At 39.8% G+C, this 17,059-nt stretch overlaps 1 protein-coding gene across 1 annotated transcript in view; it reads right to left on the bottom strand.

Annotated features, from left to right (window-relative positions):
• Positions 1–382: 382 nt before the first annotated feature.
• KCNJ6 (potassium inwardly rectifying channel subfamily J member 6) overlaps positions 383–17,059 on the bottom strand; it is a gene marked incomplete at its 3' end in the record, with an annotated part of 140,597 nt that continues 123,920 nt past the window's right edge. Inside the window, exon 3 of the mRNA XM_081952198.1 lies at positions 383–711. Within this exon, the coding sequence (XP_081808324.1) occupies positions 383–711 (329 nt within the window). The remainder of the gene's footprint in view (positions 712–17,059) is intronic.

Here is a 17,059-nt window from a genome sequence, read left to right on the forward strand (position 1 = left end):
TGGGTCTTAAAGCTGCAATAAAGGCATATCATTTAAATCTATTTTGGAGAAATATATATAAAAATCTGGAGTTAAAGCTCAGGTCAGTAATAATTATGACCTACAGATTCATGTTTGCCCTGCTCTATGTATTTTTGCTTTTTGTCATAAAAACAAAACAAAACAAAAGCCACTTGCTTATGTATGAGAATATTGATTTCTCCAACTAAAAAGTGGAACAATCAAAGGTAAAATAAAATAGGACAATATACAATATTGCAGCTTTAACCCAAATCTTCACTGATCTTATTGATGGATGGACAGACAGTAAACATTTTAGACTGCTGTTTCCCTCCTCCCCCTCTTTTGAAAGTGTTAATATTTTCTGTCCCCTCATTCAGTTCTAAACTTTGGATTCGTTCTCTAAATTGGCCACATCACCATTCCTTTCTGCTTGTTGTTCTTCATGGCTCTTAGCTTCCTCTCCGGCCTCCATTTCTGCATGCTGATCTAACTGGCTTGAGACAGACCAAGTAAGGGGTAACTCTGCTCGATTGGCCATCTCTGCCAATTCTTTGGCGCTATAAGATGGGGTGTTGGTTTCATATGTCTCATGGAAATTATTATAATCAACTTCATAAAATCCATCCTCTAGGGTGAGAACAGGTGTGAAACGATAACCCCACAGAATTTCACTGGTAATGTAAGAACTTCGGGCTTGGCATGTCATCCCTGCAAAGAAAGAAGACAGAAATTAGAAGGATTAGCTAGACTCAGTGGTACTAAATTTATTTATTTATTAATCACATTTATATAGCTGGCCATCTCACACGATGGGCAGTGTACATCTTTTGTCATTGGTTTTAATTGCTTTTGCTACTTTGAATGCTTTTTCATGGAAAAGTGGGATAAAAACATTGTAAAATAATTATACTTACTATGGTTTTATACTTAGTCTAAACTCCAAGGAAAAGCATGAAGATTTTAAAAATTCAAGATTTAGTAGCATGCAAAAATGATGTCTTAGGAACACACACACAAAACAAGTAAAATTATAGTAAAGAAAATAAAAGAAATATATGAAGTGACTTTGCACTTTCACCACAAATATGAACAATTTTAATAACTTATCATCTTCTCTTAAAGTACAACAAATGATTTCTTCTTCCCATATTCCATAAAACACAGACATTTGAGTTCTTGTGCCAGCAAAAGTTCACAAAGATTTACTGAGGATGAGAACATACTTATTTTAATCTTGATCAAATAAGCCAACTATATATTGTTTTACTTCTAACAAAGAATCTTTAACCCATTCAAATTGTGTTGTAGAACTTTATTTCTTTTCATTGTTTTTCTCATTTCTCATGATATTCTTAAAAACATGCCTCTTTTGTAAACCCAGTACAAGAAAATTATCCTGTATTGGAAAATGCCAGAGTGGCATTCAGACTTGTTCCTTTGGTGGGTGAGGTTCTTTCTGCCAATAATCTTTTGCTCAGTTCTTCTTTCTTCCCAGCAGGTCCTTGCATTAGAGATGAGGTGTTAGCTCCACCTCTTCATCTTTTGTGGCTACCAATAGCAAATCACACACACACACACACACACACCACACATATCATTCAAAAGAGACAATAACAAAGTTAAGAAGGAAACAAAAAGATCAGAATAAATCCTCTCCAGCAGTTTATATCTAGACAGGGATTAACACTCAGCGAATAGTCGAGCTGAAAACAAAACCCTAACAATCACCTCCACCAACCCTGGAAAGCTACTGTATATAAACAAGGAGCAAAGCCAAATAAAGGAGGAGCTGACATCACAACGTCACGACATGCGATCTTGGAGATCCAAGATCGCAGTCGATATTTCTGCCGCTGGCTGGACAGTCCTTTTGGACCTAAACCATCCCACTGAGACAGTGATAGAGAAGAGTATGTCCTGCTGATCTCAGGGACACCCCAAAGTCCCTGATTGATCCAAGAGAAGCTTTTATTTCCGATGACAGAAACGCAGCCATTAGAAAAGAGACTACCCCCAAAAAAATCAAAGCTAAATTAAAATTGAAGACAGAAGAGAGTAAGTGGTGAAATTAAGCTACATTAAACTTAGTCTGTTATCTTTTTTTAATTTTTCTTTTTATGGATGGAATTTTTGCAAATGTTCCTATTTTTTAAACTGAATGGATTAGTTTTTCTTCTACTACTTTTTATTCTTTCTTATACCTATGGATTAAAATTTTTCTTTTTCTTTTTGTATAATGCTTGATTGGATTGGGGTTTTTTTCTCCATTTAAGATTTTTTTCCTTTAAATTTGAAACATAAAGAAGATATAAAAAGGAATATAAAGAGGGCTGTAACAACAGAGGGAAAAGAAGTAACACTGCCACTTAGAGGCTGGAGGCTTGGAAACATTGTTTTTCTTCTTTCTCTTTGATCATTTGACACTTCAAGGCTTCTCAGCTTGTTTATTGAGAGTGAGAGTAGGAAGAGCACAGATTGTTTACACAGGTGTTCTTTGGGAGTTCTATCACCATCTGGATTGGAGGGAAGACAAAACCTTGACTTGAAAGATTATAATGAACTTGCTTGAAATTTAATAAAAAGCATTGAATGCAATAGTGGCAATGTTTACAAATTGGAAGAATGGCGCAGCAGGAAAAAGAAACTTTAACATTGCAAATGATTATGTTTGAAATTCAAAAATTATTAGTAGTAACAGAGAAATTTGAGAAGAGATTGGAGAATGTAGACCACAAAACAGAAATATTTGATGGAAATATTGAGGATGTTTATCAAATGAAAAAAGTGGAGGACAGAGTTCTAAAAATTGAAGAAAAAAATGAGCAAAGAGATAAGAAAATTGTGGATACTGACAACAAACTGAGCATGGTTGGAAATGGCAAGAGCGGAATAAGGAAAGGGGAGATAGATGGATTGGAACTCTACCCCAGATTTCAAAGTATAGAAGAAGAAAAGAGAGAAACATTGATGGAGGTAAGGAGAGAAAACTTGACAGAAGCACCAGTGATAACCAAAGACAAGCTGATGGAAGGAGAAGATGGAGGGTTTCGAGTTTTTATGAGATACGAAATGAACAACTTGCGAAGAGAAGTCCATACAAGATTTACCAAGAAAATAATCAGAATACTAATGCTACAAATGGCAAAAGAGACTACACTATTACTGAAAAGATACATGTTGTTGTAATGAAGGTGTATAATAAAAATTAAGTTAAATTTAGTTAAATTTAGAGTATGCATAAAATGAAGTGATAATAGTTATAATCAAATAAATGATTAATAATGATAATAATGCATATATACATATTAGTTTGACAATATGAAATTTTATATAAACTACAAATGGATACTATGAGAAGAAGTTTAAAAGCTTTGTTATTAAATATAATCAATTTTTATTTAGAACATGTTATAGGATGTTTTTAGGAAGATCTAATGGAATCCCATTATATAATTTTACTTTAGATTTAGAATATTTCATATAAAAGGATGTAAAAACAATCATAGTCAAATGAAGGTTGAGGTACAATAAGGTAGTAATATATATAAATATATTTGATTTAAAAATATGTGATTTGATATGAATTGCAAGTGATGACTGTGGAAGAGATGTACAGAAATTTTGTAACCAACTGACACACTTTCTATAATTTGTAATGGAAGATGCTTTTATGTTTTTTTGTTTTTTGTTCTGTACGTTTGTTTAAAAATAAAAAAAATGTTTTTTTTAATAAAGGAGCACTCACTCGCACTAGATACTTAGTCAGGCATGAAACATTTGCAAGTGAACAAGCACCAACCTCAGAGCAGCAAGGGCTCTACAGTTCAACTCTGAGCCATACATATTCTCTTCTATTGGAAACATATAATTGTACTTTGGAGATTGCTGTAGATATGGTAATAACCACTGTTTCCAATATTTCTGCCCTCTATTATTATGCCCAGGGACTTAACTCTATAAGGTCTAAAGATCAGGTGAATTACCACCTGGTCTTTTTGGGAACCCATCCATTTTGATGCACGAAGTACATCATTATCTACTGGGCAGATGGGACGCTGGCATCTCATTCTAGTAACCTAGAACACCAATAGCAAACAGTGGATGCACAGTTATTTTTTCTAACTAATCATTGTTTCTGTACGTGAGTTTACTGCTGAAAGGCAGCTGACCAAATCTGAGAATGGCTAAAAACAATAATAAGCTGGAGAAGCTTAACTTTCCCTGATCTATGTTTATGTCCTCTCATTTGAAATGTGAGAATTCTATATTTGGCTCACGATGTCTCTTAATTTTAATTATTTCATTGCCTCCAAAATTGCTGATGAGTTTGATATACAGGTCTTTAAATTCCATTTATTTAAATAAGGGTTGGTGACCAAAAACCTACACAAAGGACCTCAGATTAAGATTTCTCTACTGAGGATGGTTACTCCAATAGTTACTAAACTATTCAATAAAGGATGTGAAAGAATATAAAGTTTATAGACTTCACTGAACATACCCTAATACTGGTACTCTGGAAAATAAGAAGAATTTGAAATTTTAATACAGGTTTAATTGGCATACTCTACCTATTAGAACAATAACAATGATTACAAGACAACAATTAAGAATACAATTTGTTCAAAAGCAATAGAAAATGATAAAATGTACCCTGTTTTCCCCAAAATAAGACCTCCCTGGATAATAACTCCAATCGGGCTTTTGAACACATGCACTAAAATAAGCCCTCCCCCAAAAATAAGCCCTCTCTGAAAATATTGCAACACAGCAGCACCCATGAGGTGACCACGCTTATCGCCTCCTGCGCCTCAAAAATAATAAGACTTCTCAAAAATAAGGCCAATCACTTATTTCAGTGGTCAAAAGAAAATAAGACCCTGTGTTATTTTCAGGGAAACATGGTACTATATGTTAAAAGTAGCCACAACTACAAGTTGTGATTTAAGTTGATTAACATAAATCCAGGTTAGCAAGCTTGATTAAAATAAATTGAGAACAAGTGAAAACAGTTTACCTTTATAACAATTTAAAACAAATGGTGGAATTATATTTTGGCTACCATTCAGCTTCAGGACATAGAGTTGGGCAGAAAAGTTCTAATAATAATAATAATAATAATAATAATAATAATAATAATAATAATAATAATAATAATAATAATAATAATAATAATAATAATAATAATAAATTTTATTTGATTAGCCGCAACCCTCTCCCGAAGGACTCGGGGCGGCGTACAATCAAAAGGATAAAATACACATAGGACACACATACATACGAAAAAACAAGGACAATTACATTTGTGCATGGAGGAGAGTAGACTTGTAAGTGAAGGACAATAAACACAGCTAAAAACACAATTAAAACACAGTTTAAAATCCCCTAAATAAAATTGCTAAATTAAAAACCCCTCAGGAGCGTAACGAAGTTATGGTTGGGCCAGGCCAGATATTTGAAAAAGGTGGGTCTTGAGCTTAACACGGAAGGAGCGGAGGTCTGTAGTGGTCCTAATATCCGGGGGGAGGTCATTCCACAGGGCTGGGCCCGCCACAGAGAAGGCTCTGCTCCTAGGCGCCGCCCCATGGCATTGTCTAGTGGACGGCACCTGGAGAAGTCCCTCTCTGTGCGAGCGAATAGGTCGTAGGGATGTGTGGGGCAGAATACGGTCCCGCAGGTAACTAGGTCCTGAGCCATGGAGCGCTTTAAAGATCGTAATCAAAACCTTGAAACGCACTCGATAGACCACAGGAAGCCAGTGCAGCTCGCGCAGGTGTGGTGTCACATGGGAGTACCTGGTGCTCCCCATAATCACCCGCGCGGCCGCATTCTGGACCAACTGTAGTCTCCGAGTGCATTTCAAGGGAAGCCCCATGTAGAGAGCGTTACAGTAGTCCAAGCGAGACGTCACCAGCGCATGGGTGACTGTGCGTAGGGCGTCCCGGTCCAATAGGGGGCGCAATTGGCGCACCAGGCGAACCTGATGGAACGCCCCCTTGGCCACGGCTGTCATATGTTCATCCATGGACAGCTTGGCATCCAGGAGGATGCCCAAATTGCGCGCCCGCTCCACGGGGGCGAGTTGAATGCCCCCAATGGCCAGAGATGGAATTATCTGGTTGAACCGGGGAGCCGGAACCCACAGCCACTCCGTCTTGGAAGGGTTGAGCCTGAGTCGGTTGTCATCCATCCAGACCCGTACGGCTTCCACACACCGGGACATCACTTCGACGGCCTCGTTGGGGTGGTTCGGGGTGGAAATGTACAGCTGAGTATCATCAGCGTACAGGTGGTATCCCACCCCAAAACCACGGATGATCTCACCCAGCGGCTTCATGTATGTGTTGAACAGGAGTGGCGAGAGGACCGACCCCTGTGGCACCCCACAGATGAGGGGGCTTAGGGTCGACCTCTGCTCTTCTGCCAACACACGTTGCGTCCTGCCGGAGAGATAGGAGCCGAACCACCGCAAGACGGTGCCCCGGATCCCCAACCCCTCCAGTCGGTGCAACAGGATACCATGGTCGATGGTATCAAAAGCCGCCGAGAGGTCTAATAGGACCAGGATAGAGGAACAGCCCCTATCTCTGGCCCTCCAGAGATCATCTACCAACGCGACCAAGGCCGTCTCTGTGCTGTGCCCAGGGCGAAAGCCGGACTGGCGCGGGTCTAGATAATCATTCTCCTCCAGATGTTGTGGAAACTGAGAAGCCACCACACTCTCCACAACCTTCGCCAAAAAGGGAAGGTTGGAGACAGGACGATAATTGACCAGCTCCATAGGGTCCAGGGAAGGCTTCTTGAGCAAGGGTCTCACCACCGCCTCTTTCAAGGCGGCCGGGAGAGACCCCTCACCCAACGAAGCGTTCACTAGGTCCAGGAGCCAGTCGCGTGTAACCTCCCAGGATGCCAGTACAAGCCAGGAGGGACACGGGTCCAACAAACATGTGGTAGGTCGCAGTCACCCACGCAATCTGTCCAAATCCTCGATGACAACCAAGTCAAACTCCTCCCAAAAAGGTTTCTCAAGACTCGCCACTGGCGTCTCGACTGGGCCACTGAAGGGGACCCAATCCTTCCGGATTTGAGCGACTCTCCCCCTCTCTCAATTCTTATGTTGATACTAACAAGTAAATAAGGCAGAGTTGCTTGCCATATTGTTTGAATGATCCAATAGCCCTTTCTGGAGGCAGAAAAATACAACAACACCCTCTACTAATTTCCCACTGACCACCAAAAGCAGATTCAGGTCAACTTTACTGTCCTATGTTTTCTCCTTGAGGTTTCAGTCCATTTCAGGTAGCATGCTTGTATTTGTGGAACAAATTTCCCTATCTTTTGATTGTCAATAAATTTGAAACTGGATCTAAGACAATTCTGTAACAAATTATAAAGAAATCAATCTGAAAGAACTCTGAAAATAGCATAAGCATGAATTTGTCAAAATTAATCCCCTCTCTTATATGAATTGGATGACTATCTTAAAAGATTGTGGGAATGGTATAGATATAAGGTAGGACTATCTTGTTTTCAGTAAAGATAAAATAGCATGCAACAGTGGGAGGGCTCACAAAGTTGGTGCTTAGAGTTTGGAGTAGTCCAGACTCTAGTTGAAGAGGGTACCAGTATATATAGCTGTATTGGTTATCAGAAAAGTGGAGAGTCCTTAGCAGGGCAGCAGGCAGAAACAAGCTATCGTCCGTAATCTCAGGTCTAGTCTACACTATTGTTCCATCCCAAGCCTTATTTAACCAAAATCACCACTGCCAGGTGGAAGGAATATTCCTTGTTTTAAACAGATTCTTGGCATTTTCCTGTCAGCCCTGGAGGCCATCTTCAACTTTGGATCTTCAGGGCTGCCACACTCAGTGAATGGGTATGCTGTGGGAAACGGGAGGGGGGTTGGATGGAGACAGGGTGAGATGTATAGCCATAACAACATTCTTTTCCCTGGGAGTCAAGGATGTTTAGCTTGCACCTGGAGAGGCATGACTGGGAAACAACTCCAGTTGGGACGGTGACCTGTTTGGTCCATGTGATGGACATGTAGGTTCAGGGGAAGGGACTTTGACTTCACTTTGGGTGGGGAAAACCTGGGGCCTTTCAGATTCGGGTTTTCCCAGATGTGCCAATATGACATCTTTAGTAAAATGGAACTTTGAGGAAAATGCCTGCCTTGGAGTTTTACTTCTGTTGGGGTGTTACTTGGAACCCTGACATTTCCTTTTCCTCACAAGGAATGTCCCATGCTCAGATGAATGAGGTTTTTGAGTGGAGTCAGCATTCATTATTTAACAAAGATATTTTCTCTATGTTGCTTTATACTCATTAGATTATTCTTAGGATCATTATATTAGGAGAAGGGTCAGAAAAAGAAATTATGTTCTACTAAATGTTTTTTCTGTCATAGTTTCTCTTGCAGAATCATGATGTACCCACTTCCATGTAAATGTCTACATATTAGAAAGGATAGTAATGCCAGGATGATAATGGTTAACTGCATTTAATCTTTGGAATAAAGAGAGACAATGTTCCTGTTTCCAGCCATCTGTTTAAATTTGTCTAATTTTGGAATACTTGGGATTGCTAATAAAAATCAATAATAGGTTGATTTTACTTAAGTCCCCCTTTCTTTTATTGGAGACTCAGTAGACCTGCAAATTCAAATAGTAGGCAATCCTCCTCCCCCGGAAATTGAATGCAGATGCAAATTTTCATACATGAGCAATTGTGCAAAATAATACTGAAGTAACATTAAGTGTAGGTTAAGAGGAAGATTTATCATTATTTGGTAACTGGTTAAACAACACAAATAAGTAGACACTTTAGTTATACCCGCTTTCAAAACTAAAACTAATAAGAAGCCAATGAAATATCACCCTACGAGAGCCAGTTTGCTCTAGTAAAGCATCAGGTTAGAAATGGGAGACCGTGAATTCTAGTCACTGAAAGTCAGCTGGATGACCTTGAGCCAGTCTCACTCTCTCTCTGACCAACTCACCTGGCAGGGTGGTGGTTGTGAGTAAAATAGGGGGAGGAAGGTGTGTTGGATATATGTGTTGCCTTAAATTATTAGTAAAAATAATAAAGGCAGGATATAGAATAATAGAATAACATAGTTGAAAAGGACTTGGAGGTCTTCTTGTCTTCAAGCAGGAAACTCTGTACCATTTCAGACAAATGGTGTCCAAATTCTTTAAAATCTTAGCGGTTGAAGCACCCACAACTTCTGGAGACAAGTTGTTCCACTGATGAATTGTTCTATCATATAATCCCTCCTTAGTTCTACGTTGGTTCTCTCTTTGATTAGAATAGGTTGACACCCTCTTTCTTGTGACAACCCTGTAGACATTGTTTGTTTGTTTGTTTGTTTGTTTATTGGATTTATATGCCACCCTTCTCCCAAAGGACTCAGGGCGGTGTACAACATTAAAAAAACATATATTACAAAAGTTGAAAAAGAAATTAGATAAGAGTATCCAAAAACAAATCCAATTAATATTAACAATAACATTTTAAAAATTAGATTAAAATTAACAATTAAATCAATCATTTATTTTATTTTGTTCAGGCCAGGCCGGCTTGTTGGAAAAGCCAACTTTTTAGGGCACGTCGGAAGGACCGGAGGTCGGGGATTATGCGAAGTTGAAACACTGCTATCATATTGCCCCTAGACATACCCAATTCCTGCAACCATGCTTTGTATGTTTAATTCTCCTGTTCCCTAATCATCTTTGTTATACAGTCTCAACATCTTTTTTATATCGTGGCAACTAAAATTGGATGCAGTATTTCAAGGGTGCTCATAGCAAGTGGTATTAGCACTCCATGTGAGGCTATCTATCAATTAATGGAGCCTAGGACTGTGTTGGCTTTTTTAGCAGGTCAGTACAATGTTGCCTCATATTTGATTGTCCACTAGGACTCCAAGATCCCTCTCACAGTTACTACTATTGAGTGTGTGTATACACAAACACACACAGATATAGAATAGGTGGTACCTGTAAAAGACTCTCTCTCTCTCTCTCTCTCTCTCTCTCTCTCTCTCTCTCTCCTCCCTCCCTCCCTCCCTCCCCCCTCTCTCCCTCCCCCCCCTCTCCCTCCCCCCTCCCCCCTCCCCCCTCTCTCTTACACTGGACTAGGAAATACCCCCTTCTCCCAGATTGGAAGAAAGCAAAAGATACATAAAGATAATAATAGAGATGTGTTCATCAGATGCTAGGTTTCAGTGAAGTGCTACCTCTTATGCAATTCTATAAAAGCAACATCCAAATGCAGTTATACTAGTTGAAAAGACTATGTGCTTAACTCTTACAGTATCTTCTAGAAATGTGAAGGGCTATTAGCCACTATGAGAAGATGTGCTTCTCAAATTTAAGTGGTTGGCAATTGCAGATGCAATCAGAACTTTTGTTTTACATTTTTATACAGTAAGTGGTTCAAAAACAGGGGAGCTTGTTATGTGGTTCAGGATGATTACATTATATAGTCAACTTTTATATCCGAAAATTGTATTGTATTTTTAAAGTTGTGTTTGTCCTTCTGTATGTTGTTATAGCAGCCTGGCTTTAATCAATTCAATGTAGTGAAGGGTTCATTCAAGTAGACAGCTATTAATGAAACATGATGCCTTGAAAGTGGCATGAAACCAAGATCATGCTTTATGCTTTCAGCTGTTGCTCAGTTGAACTGTACAACAATATTTGCTATTAGTATGGCAAATTAGGCTGTTCAGGGCCTTTCAAGGAGGACAATGAGTAACAAAAATGAGGAGGGCTAGGAGAGAATACAAAACATAACCAAGATCTCATGGGAAGCTGGCTTGATTAAAGAAGCTGTGCAAGGGGAATATAACCCCCAAAGGCAGTGAAGATGGATATAGGAGCACATATTCCTCAGTTCTCAAAAGAGTTCTGAAAAATCCTCAGAAATTTACAAGGATATCTTGTAAATTTGATTATGAATATCAAGAAGTGAAGTTGAGTTAAATGAGGCTATCAACTTCTCCCATTTCAGTTTGAATCTCAATCATCCTGACTATAAACTTAGAAATCACCCCTCATTAGGAGTTGTGTCTCATGGTGGGAAAAGACATGTTGTATATAATCATCCTTCCTTTTATGATACTTTCCATCCCTAACCACATTCATATTTTCACAATAATAATCTTTTGAAAGAAAGGCAAACACTTCAGGATGCACAGTATTTGTAAGACATGTTTACCTATAGTAAAACTACCTCTGATGCTTTCCATTAGTTCCTTTCTCTGGGTTTGTATTAAACCATAAACTAACTTCACTTGGATTCCCAAACTGGCTTAGCTAAAGGTTGGTGGGTTAATTTATGGTGCAATGTCTCACACAACTAGGGTTCCTGCTAATTTCTTTGCTGTGATAAATCTTTTATCTTTTTTTCATGGTTCTCTAATCCTCATTAGATGATACTGTGTATCCAAAAATGAAATATGCTAAGGCAGGGATGTGAAACTGACATCACTACGGCGGCGTCACGTGACATATCAGGACTTTCCCTCCCCTGTGCTAAACTGGGCGTGGGAATGGTCAGCTCGTGACACATCCAGCCCATGGGCCAGGAGTTTGACGACCCTGTACTAAGGCAATACAGAAGAATGAAATGACCCTTACCTGAGTGCAGCTATGTGAATGCAGCAAGGTATGTTAAAGTCACGTTTCTGATTATTGCCAGCATTTCTAACTTGGCTGCCTTCTTTATTTCTTGGAAATTGCTTAGTTATACTAATGTAGCTGTTAATTTTAATACCAGCCTTACAAGAGTCAGGTAATGAGACAATCAGAATTAACTTTTATATTGAAAGTGAAGGAATGGAGAGATTTGGGGGGGGGGGACATATTGAAATTCCATCTGAGTTGATGGCATAGTGTTGCAATGTGATTGTGCTTTGTTTAATTACACTATATTATCTCATGTTCATCAACAGGTGAGTAGCTGCTTTTTGCTCATGGGTTGCATTTTGCTTTCCATGGGATTTAATAGGTGGCTTCAAACATCAAGCCAAGAAGAGGAAAAAATCAGAATGCAAAACATAATTATTTTTCACTAAATATAGAATGCCTGTAATAAACTGGAGAGTTAGTTTGGTCTAGTGATTAAGGCAGCAGGCTAGAGATGGGGAGACTGTGAATTCTAGCAGTGACATGCAGTCAGGTAAGGCAAGTGAGGCACAGCCTCACCGATCTCATCATGAAAAGAAAAAAAAATGTAAAAGGAAAAAGCTGAGCTAGTTGCTGCCTCACCGTGGATGACTCTGTTTAATTGTTAAAAAAAGCCTCTAAAAAAGCGCCCTCTACTAAGAGGCGGGAGAACTGCGTGTCTCCTCTAGTCTGACTTTAGGTGTTTTATGATCACTCGAGCAGAGTTAAGCAAGGGTTAAAAGCCTAAAAATTTCCTGACATAGGTGAGGCACGCAGTTCTCCTGCCTCATAGTAGAGGGCACTTTTTTAGAGGCTTTTTTAAACAGTTAAGCAGAGACATCCATGGAAGCCAGACAAAGAGCCATGCTGTAGCACACACACTTTCCCCCAGCCTCTTTCTTTTGGAAGGCTCGGATCGGCTCCCCTCCGGCTTCTCTGCCTCTCCTCTCACCCCAGCCTACCAGCAGGAGGTGAGTGGGTGGGCTTTATTTCATTCCAGGCATTTCCCACCCAGACAGCAGGCTGCATTTGCAATGGTGAAGGTGCTTGGGGAAGGCAGCAGGGGAATGGGGGGGGGGGATGGCAGAGGAGCTGCTTTCAAGCCACTGGAAAAGATATCCAATCCAACTTTTGTGTGTGTGTGTGTGTGTGTGTGTGTTTGAGAGTGAGTGAGAGAGGGAAGGGGGTAGGAGAGATAGTCCAATCCAACTTCTGTGTGTGTGTGTGTGTGTGTGTGTGTGTGTGTGTGTGTGTGTGTTTGAGAGAGGGGGAGGAAGGGAGAGAGGGAGGAAGGAGGGGAAGGGAGAAGAAAAAGAAAATGAAATAAAGGAAACTTATTTCGCAAAGGAGAAAAACAAATGCTGTCATTTTAAATCAGAACTGAGTATGCCTGGCTGTGGAATTCTGGGAGTTGAAGTCCACAAGTCTAAAAATATTTGAAACCCATCACTGTGTCAGTGCCTCACCAGTCAAAAACCTCACCGCACGTCACTGAATTCTAGTACGGTCTTAGGCATGAAAGCTGGCTGGGTGACTTTAGGTCACTCAGCCTAATCCACCTCACAGGGTTGTAACTGTAGGGGAAAATAAGAGGAAGGAGGAGTATTAGGTTTATTTGCTGCCTTGAATTAGTTATAAAAATAATAAAGATGGGATATACGGTAAATAAAAAGAAAATGCAGGTATCTTGCGTACAAAAGATATAAGCTGTGAGGTAACAATATACTGAAATGTTAGCATATTTATTTGAAGTGTAACTTTATCAAAATGAACAGAAAATGTAAAACATTGGTGTTAATGTGAAATATATCACAAATCTAAAATGTGGGACAAAGCCGAGTCCCCAATAGAAATAGAACTTAGACTTATATTTTGCTTCATAGTGCTTTCTTCTGTGCATCCCATATTTTTTTTCCTAGTGATTTATTTTGTTAAGTACATAGTGTAGTATCTCAGGGCCTGATTCTGTGCATGCGTACAAGCTATTGTAAGGTGGGATGAGTGGTATAAATCAGTGTTTCTCAATCTTAGTTACTTTTAGGTGGGAGCGCTGCAACTCCCAATATTCCTTAGGCAATATGATGACTGGGGAATTCTGGGGGTTGAAATCCAGACATCCTAAAGTTGTCACGGTTGAGAACCACTGGTTTAAATTACCTCTGGTCCCATGGAACTTTGATTGGATTTGCTATTTCTGAGCAACTCTGCATTTCCTTTATTAATTTTTCAGCCTGGAAAAATCTCTTGAGTATCATTCCCTTTGTGGATGTCTCCTCCCTATCTCTCCAGGCAATAGTTTAGCTGCCATAAGACTCTCATAGTAATAATAACAGCTGATTTAAATCTCCTGGCTCAGCTTTCCATTTGCTCCCACTGAGGTTTCAGTACAGCAGTTTAAAAAAATACAGATATCACTTGAAGCAAGGCAACCCTGTGAAAAATGAAAAGGCACAGGAGAGGGTTCAAAAAGTTATTTCAAATCACTGAGATGGAAGGAGTGAAATGAATGTTAATCATTCTGGAAAATGATAGATTGAAAAGAGTGTCACAAAATTATTGTACACTAAGTGACTTGGTATTTCTGGCACAAATAATATGGTCTTAGAAGTTCAGGTGTTTGTTGAAATGACCTCACTATGTTACTTCTAACTAGAAAAGCCTTATTTGGAGGATTTTAAGGTACAATAGAAATAACTCTCTAAACAAGGGGTGTCAAACTCGCGTCACATGACATACCAGGACTTTCCCCCTGCTCGCTAAACTGGGTGTGGGCGTGGCTAGTGTGTGATGCATCCCTGCTCTAAACTCATTGAAACAAAGTTTCTTTGGTAGGGAAGAAGTTACTAGTGAGACATACTCTGGCCATGGGTTTCAGCGAGGACTAGAATGCCTACGAAGGGGTATTAAGTAGAGATTACTAACATTTCTTTCTCTACTTGCCAAAGGCAAAGGACAAGTAAAAATCCTTAAATACCCCAGCCAGGATAGCTTTGAAAAACTCCACGTTGAAAAGAGATACATCAGTAGAATTTAAAGTAGACGACAGATGACAAAATGTTGCCTTCACTGTTTTAATTCATTTTCTTCAAATTTCCTTGATTTTTTTTCTTTTTTTCACAGAAATGGAGAACAAATAGCACTGTTCTTTAAAGACAAAACATGCCAAAAATTATACACTTTCTGTCTTAGTACTTCATTACGGTTGTCACATGCAACCCATATATCAATGTTAACATTGATATATGGGTTGCCACATGCAACCTATGGCTGTGCTTGTCCATTTTTTATCATCTGACATTATCCTAGCACTATAATATGAAAATAGTTGGGATGCAAAATGTCTTCTGTTGACTCCTGTGGTTAACTTGATCAAAGTATTGTTCTTAGATTAAAAGTTTCCCTTTGTCATTTTCAAAAAGATAGTTTTGTGTTTTGATGGGAAACAGAGAGACATTTTTTTTGTTTTTTGAAATTCTAGGAACATTTATTGTTGACAGATTCCATTTTTTAGCAGTTAGAATGATAAATTGATGTTTCTAGCTAAGCAGTGGTAGTGGTGTCATAACAATTCATCCAATATAGATGATGAATTTCATGGATGCTGTGCTTGTAGGACTGCAAGATCGCTCAGTGAGCCAAGGGGTAAATATATCTGTATCTCCAACCAGTTTGGGTCTAATCTATCCAACTATCCCTACTCTAACTTCCTTCCAGACATGTTGAGATTTCAATTCCCAGAATTCCCAGACAGCATAGCTTTTGGCTTTACAATCAAGATGATTGGGCCTCTTCAGTGGTGGGATTCAAAATTTTTTGCTAACGGTTTGGTGGGGGAGTCATGTGACTGAGTGGGCATGGCCAACCTGACATCACTCATGCCCACACCCACTCAGTCACATGACCCCACCAACCCAGGCCTACAGGAAAAGGTAGGAAAATGTTTAGAATTTTTCCCTATCTACCCCTGCTCGCCAGTCACTCCCGTTTCCCCTTCTAAACCCCGGTCCTAACCCCACTGCCTCTTTGGTTGCTTACCTTCCACAGCGGCTGTTCCAGAGTCCGGAAGGCAAGCTGACTGGAGTTTTTGGTGGCCCCCAGCCACCCACCGCTGCTGGGAACTGGCTGGCTGGGAAAGAAGCCTCCCAGCCACCACCTCTTTGAGAGCCACTTTGCAAAGCAGCTCTCAAAGAGGTGGTGGCTGGGGGCTGGCTGCATGCCGCTGAAAAGTTTTCCAATCAGTGAAAAAGCTGTTGTGGTTGCTGCCATGTTCTTCGTACATGCACATCCCATTGCCTTGCAAGCGAGTGGCGACTAGGTGGGTGGGGTGAAATACCGGCCACAGGAGAATCAATTCGGGGGGGGGGGAGTGACCAGCTAGCCATCACTACCAGTTTGCTGACGTGGAAAAATTTCTGCCACAGGTTTGAGCGCACCAGTGAGAACTGGCTGAATGCCACCTCTGGGCCTCTTACAATATTGAATGAAATGAGCTGCATTACCATAATGTGGAAATTGATTTTGGCTTTGCAGGGAGAAGGAGGGAAATCTCAGCAATGGGGAGCCAACTGGCAAAATGAGTGAGGCGGTAGAAGTATTAAGGTTTGCTGCAAGAGAATAAATGGGGAATGAGGGTAGAGTGCGTAATAATAAGCACATGGTGGAAGTGAATAGCAAATTACTGTGAGCTGCTGTGCTAGGGTGCACTGAGATTACATAAAACATTTAAATGGCTTCAAACCAAGTCACAGCCTTATTCCTTAGGTTGACAAAAATCCTTAATCCCAATGTTTTGGCTGACAGAGAAAAATATCCATTAAAATATTAATGGAAAACAATGTTGGGGGTTAACTGTTTTCAAAGAGGTTAACAATGAATTTGAAAATGAAAAATCCAATGGGAAAATTTTTTTAAGATTGAGAAAAAAAAATGACTTTGTCCAAAACATTATGGTAGACAAATCTTATTGCTTTTTTTTTTGGACAAAGTGACTAAATTAGTGGACATTCTGTGGATATAGCTTTGTTGTACTTCAGTAATGATTTTGCTAAAATAGACCACAATTTACTACTTGATAAAATAGAAAAATGTGGGTTAGAAGTATCACCACCAAATGGATTTGTAACTGACTGAGAAAACGCACTCCAGAGGTGGTATTCAGCAGGTTCTGACCAGTTCTGGAGAACCGGTAGCAGAAATTTTGAGTAGTTCAGAGAACTGGTAAATACCACCTCTGACTGGCCACGCCCCCATCTATTCTCTGCCTACCGAGTCCCTGCTGATCGGGAGAAAATGGGGATTTTGCAGTAACCTTCCCTTAGAGTGGAGAGGGAATTGAGATTTTACAGTATCCTTCCCCTGTCATGCCCACCAAGCCATGCCATGCC

Source organism: Natrix helvetica, assembly GCF_964273705.1.
Source record: "Natrix helvetica genome assembly, chromosome: 4".
Lineage (NCBI taxonomy): Eukaryota > Metazoa > Chordata > Lepidosauria > Squamata > Natricidae > Natrix > Natrix helvetica.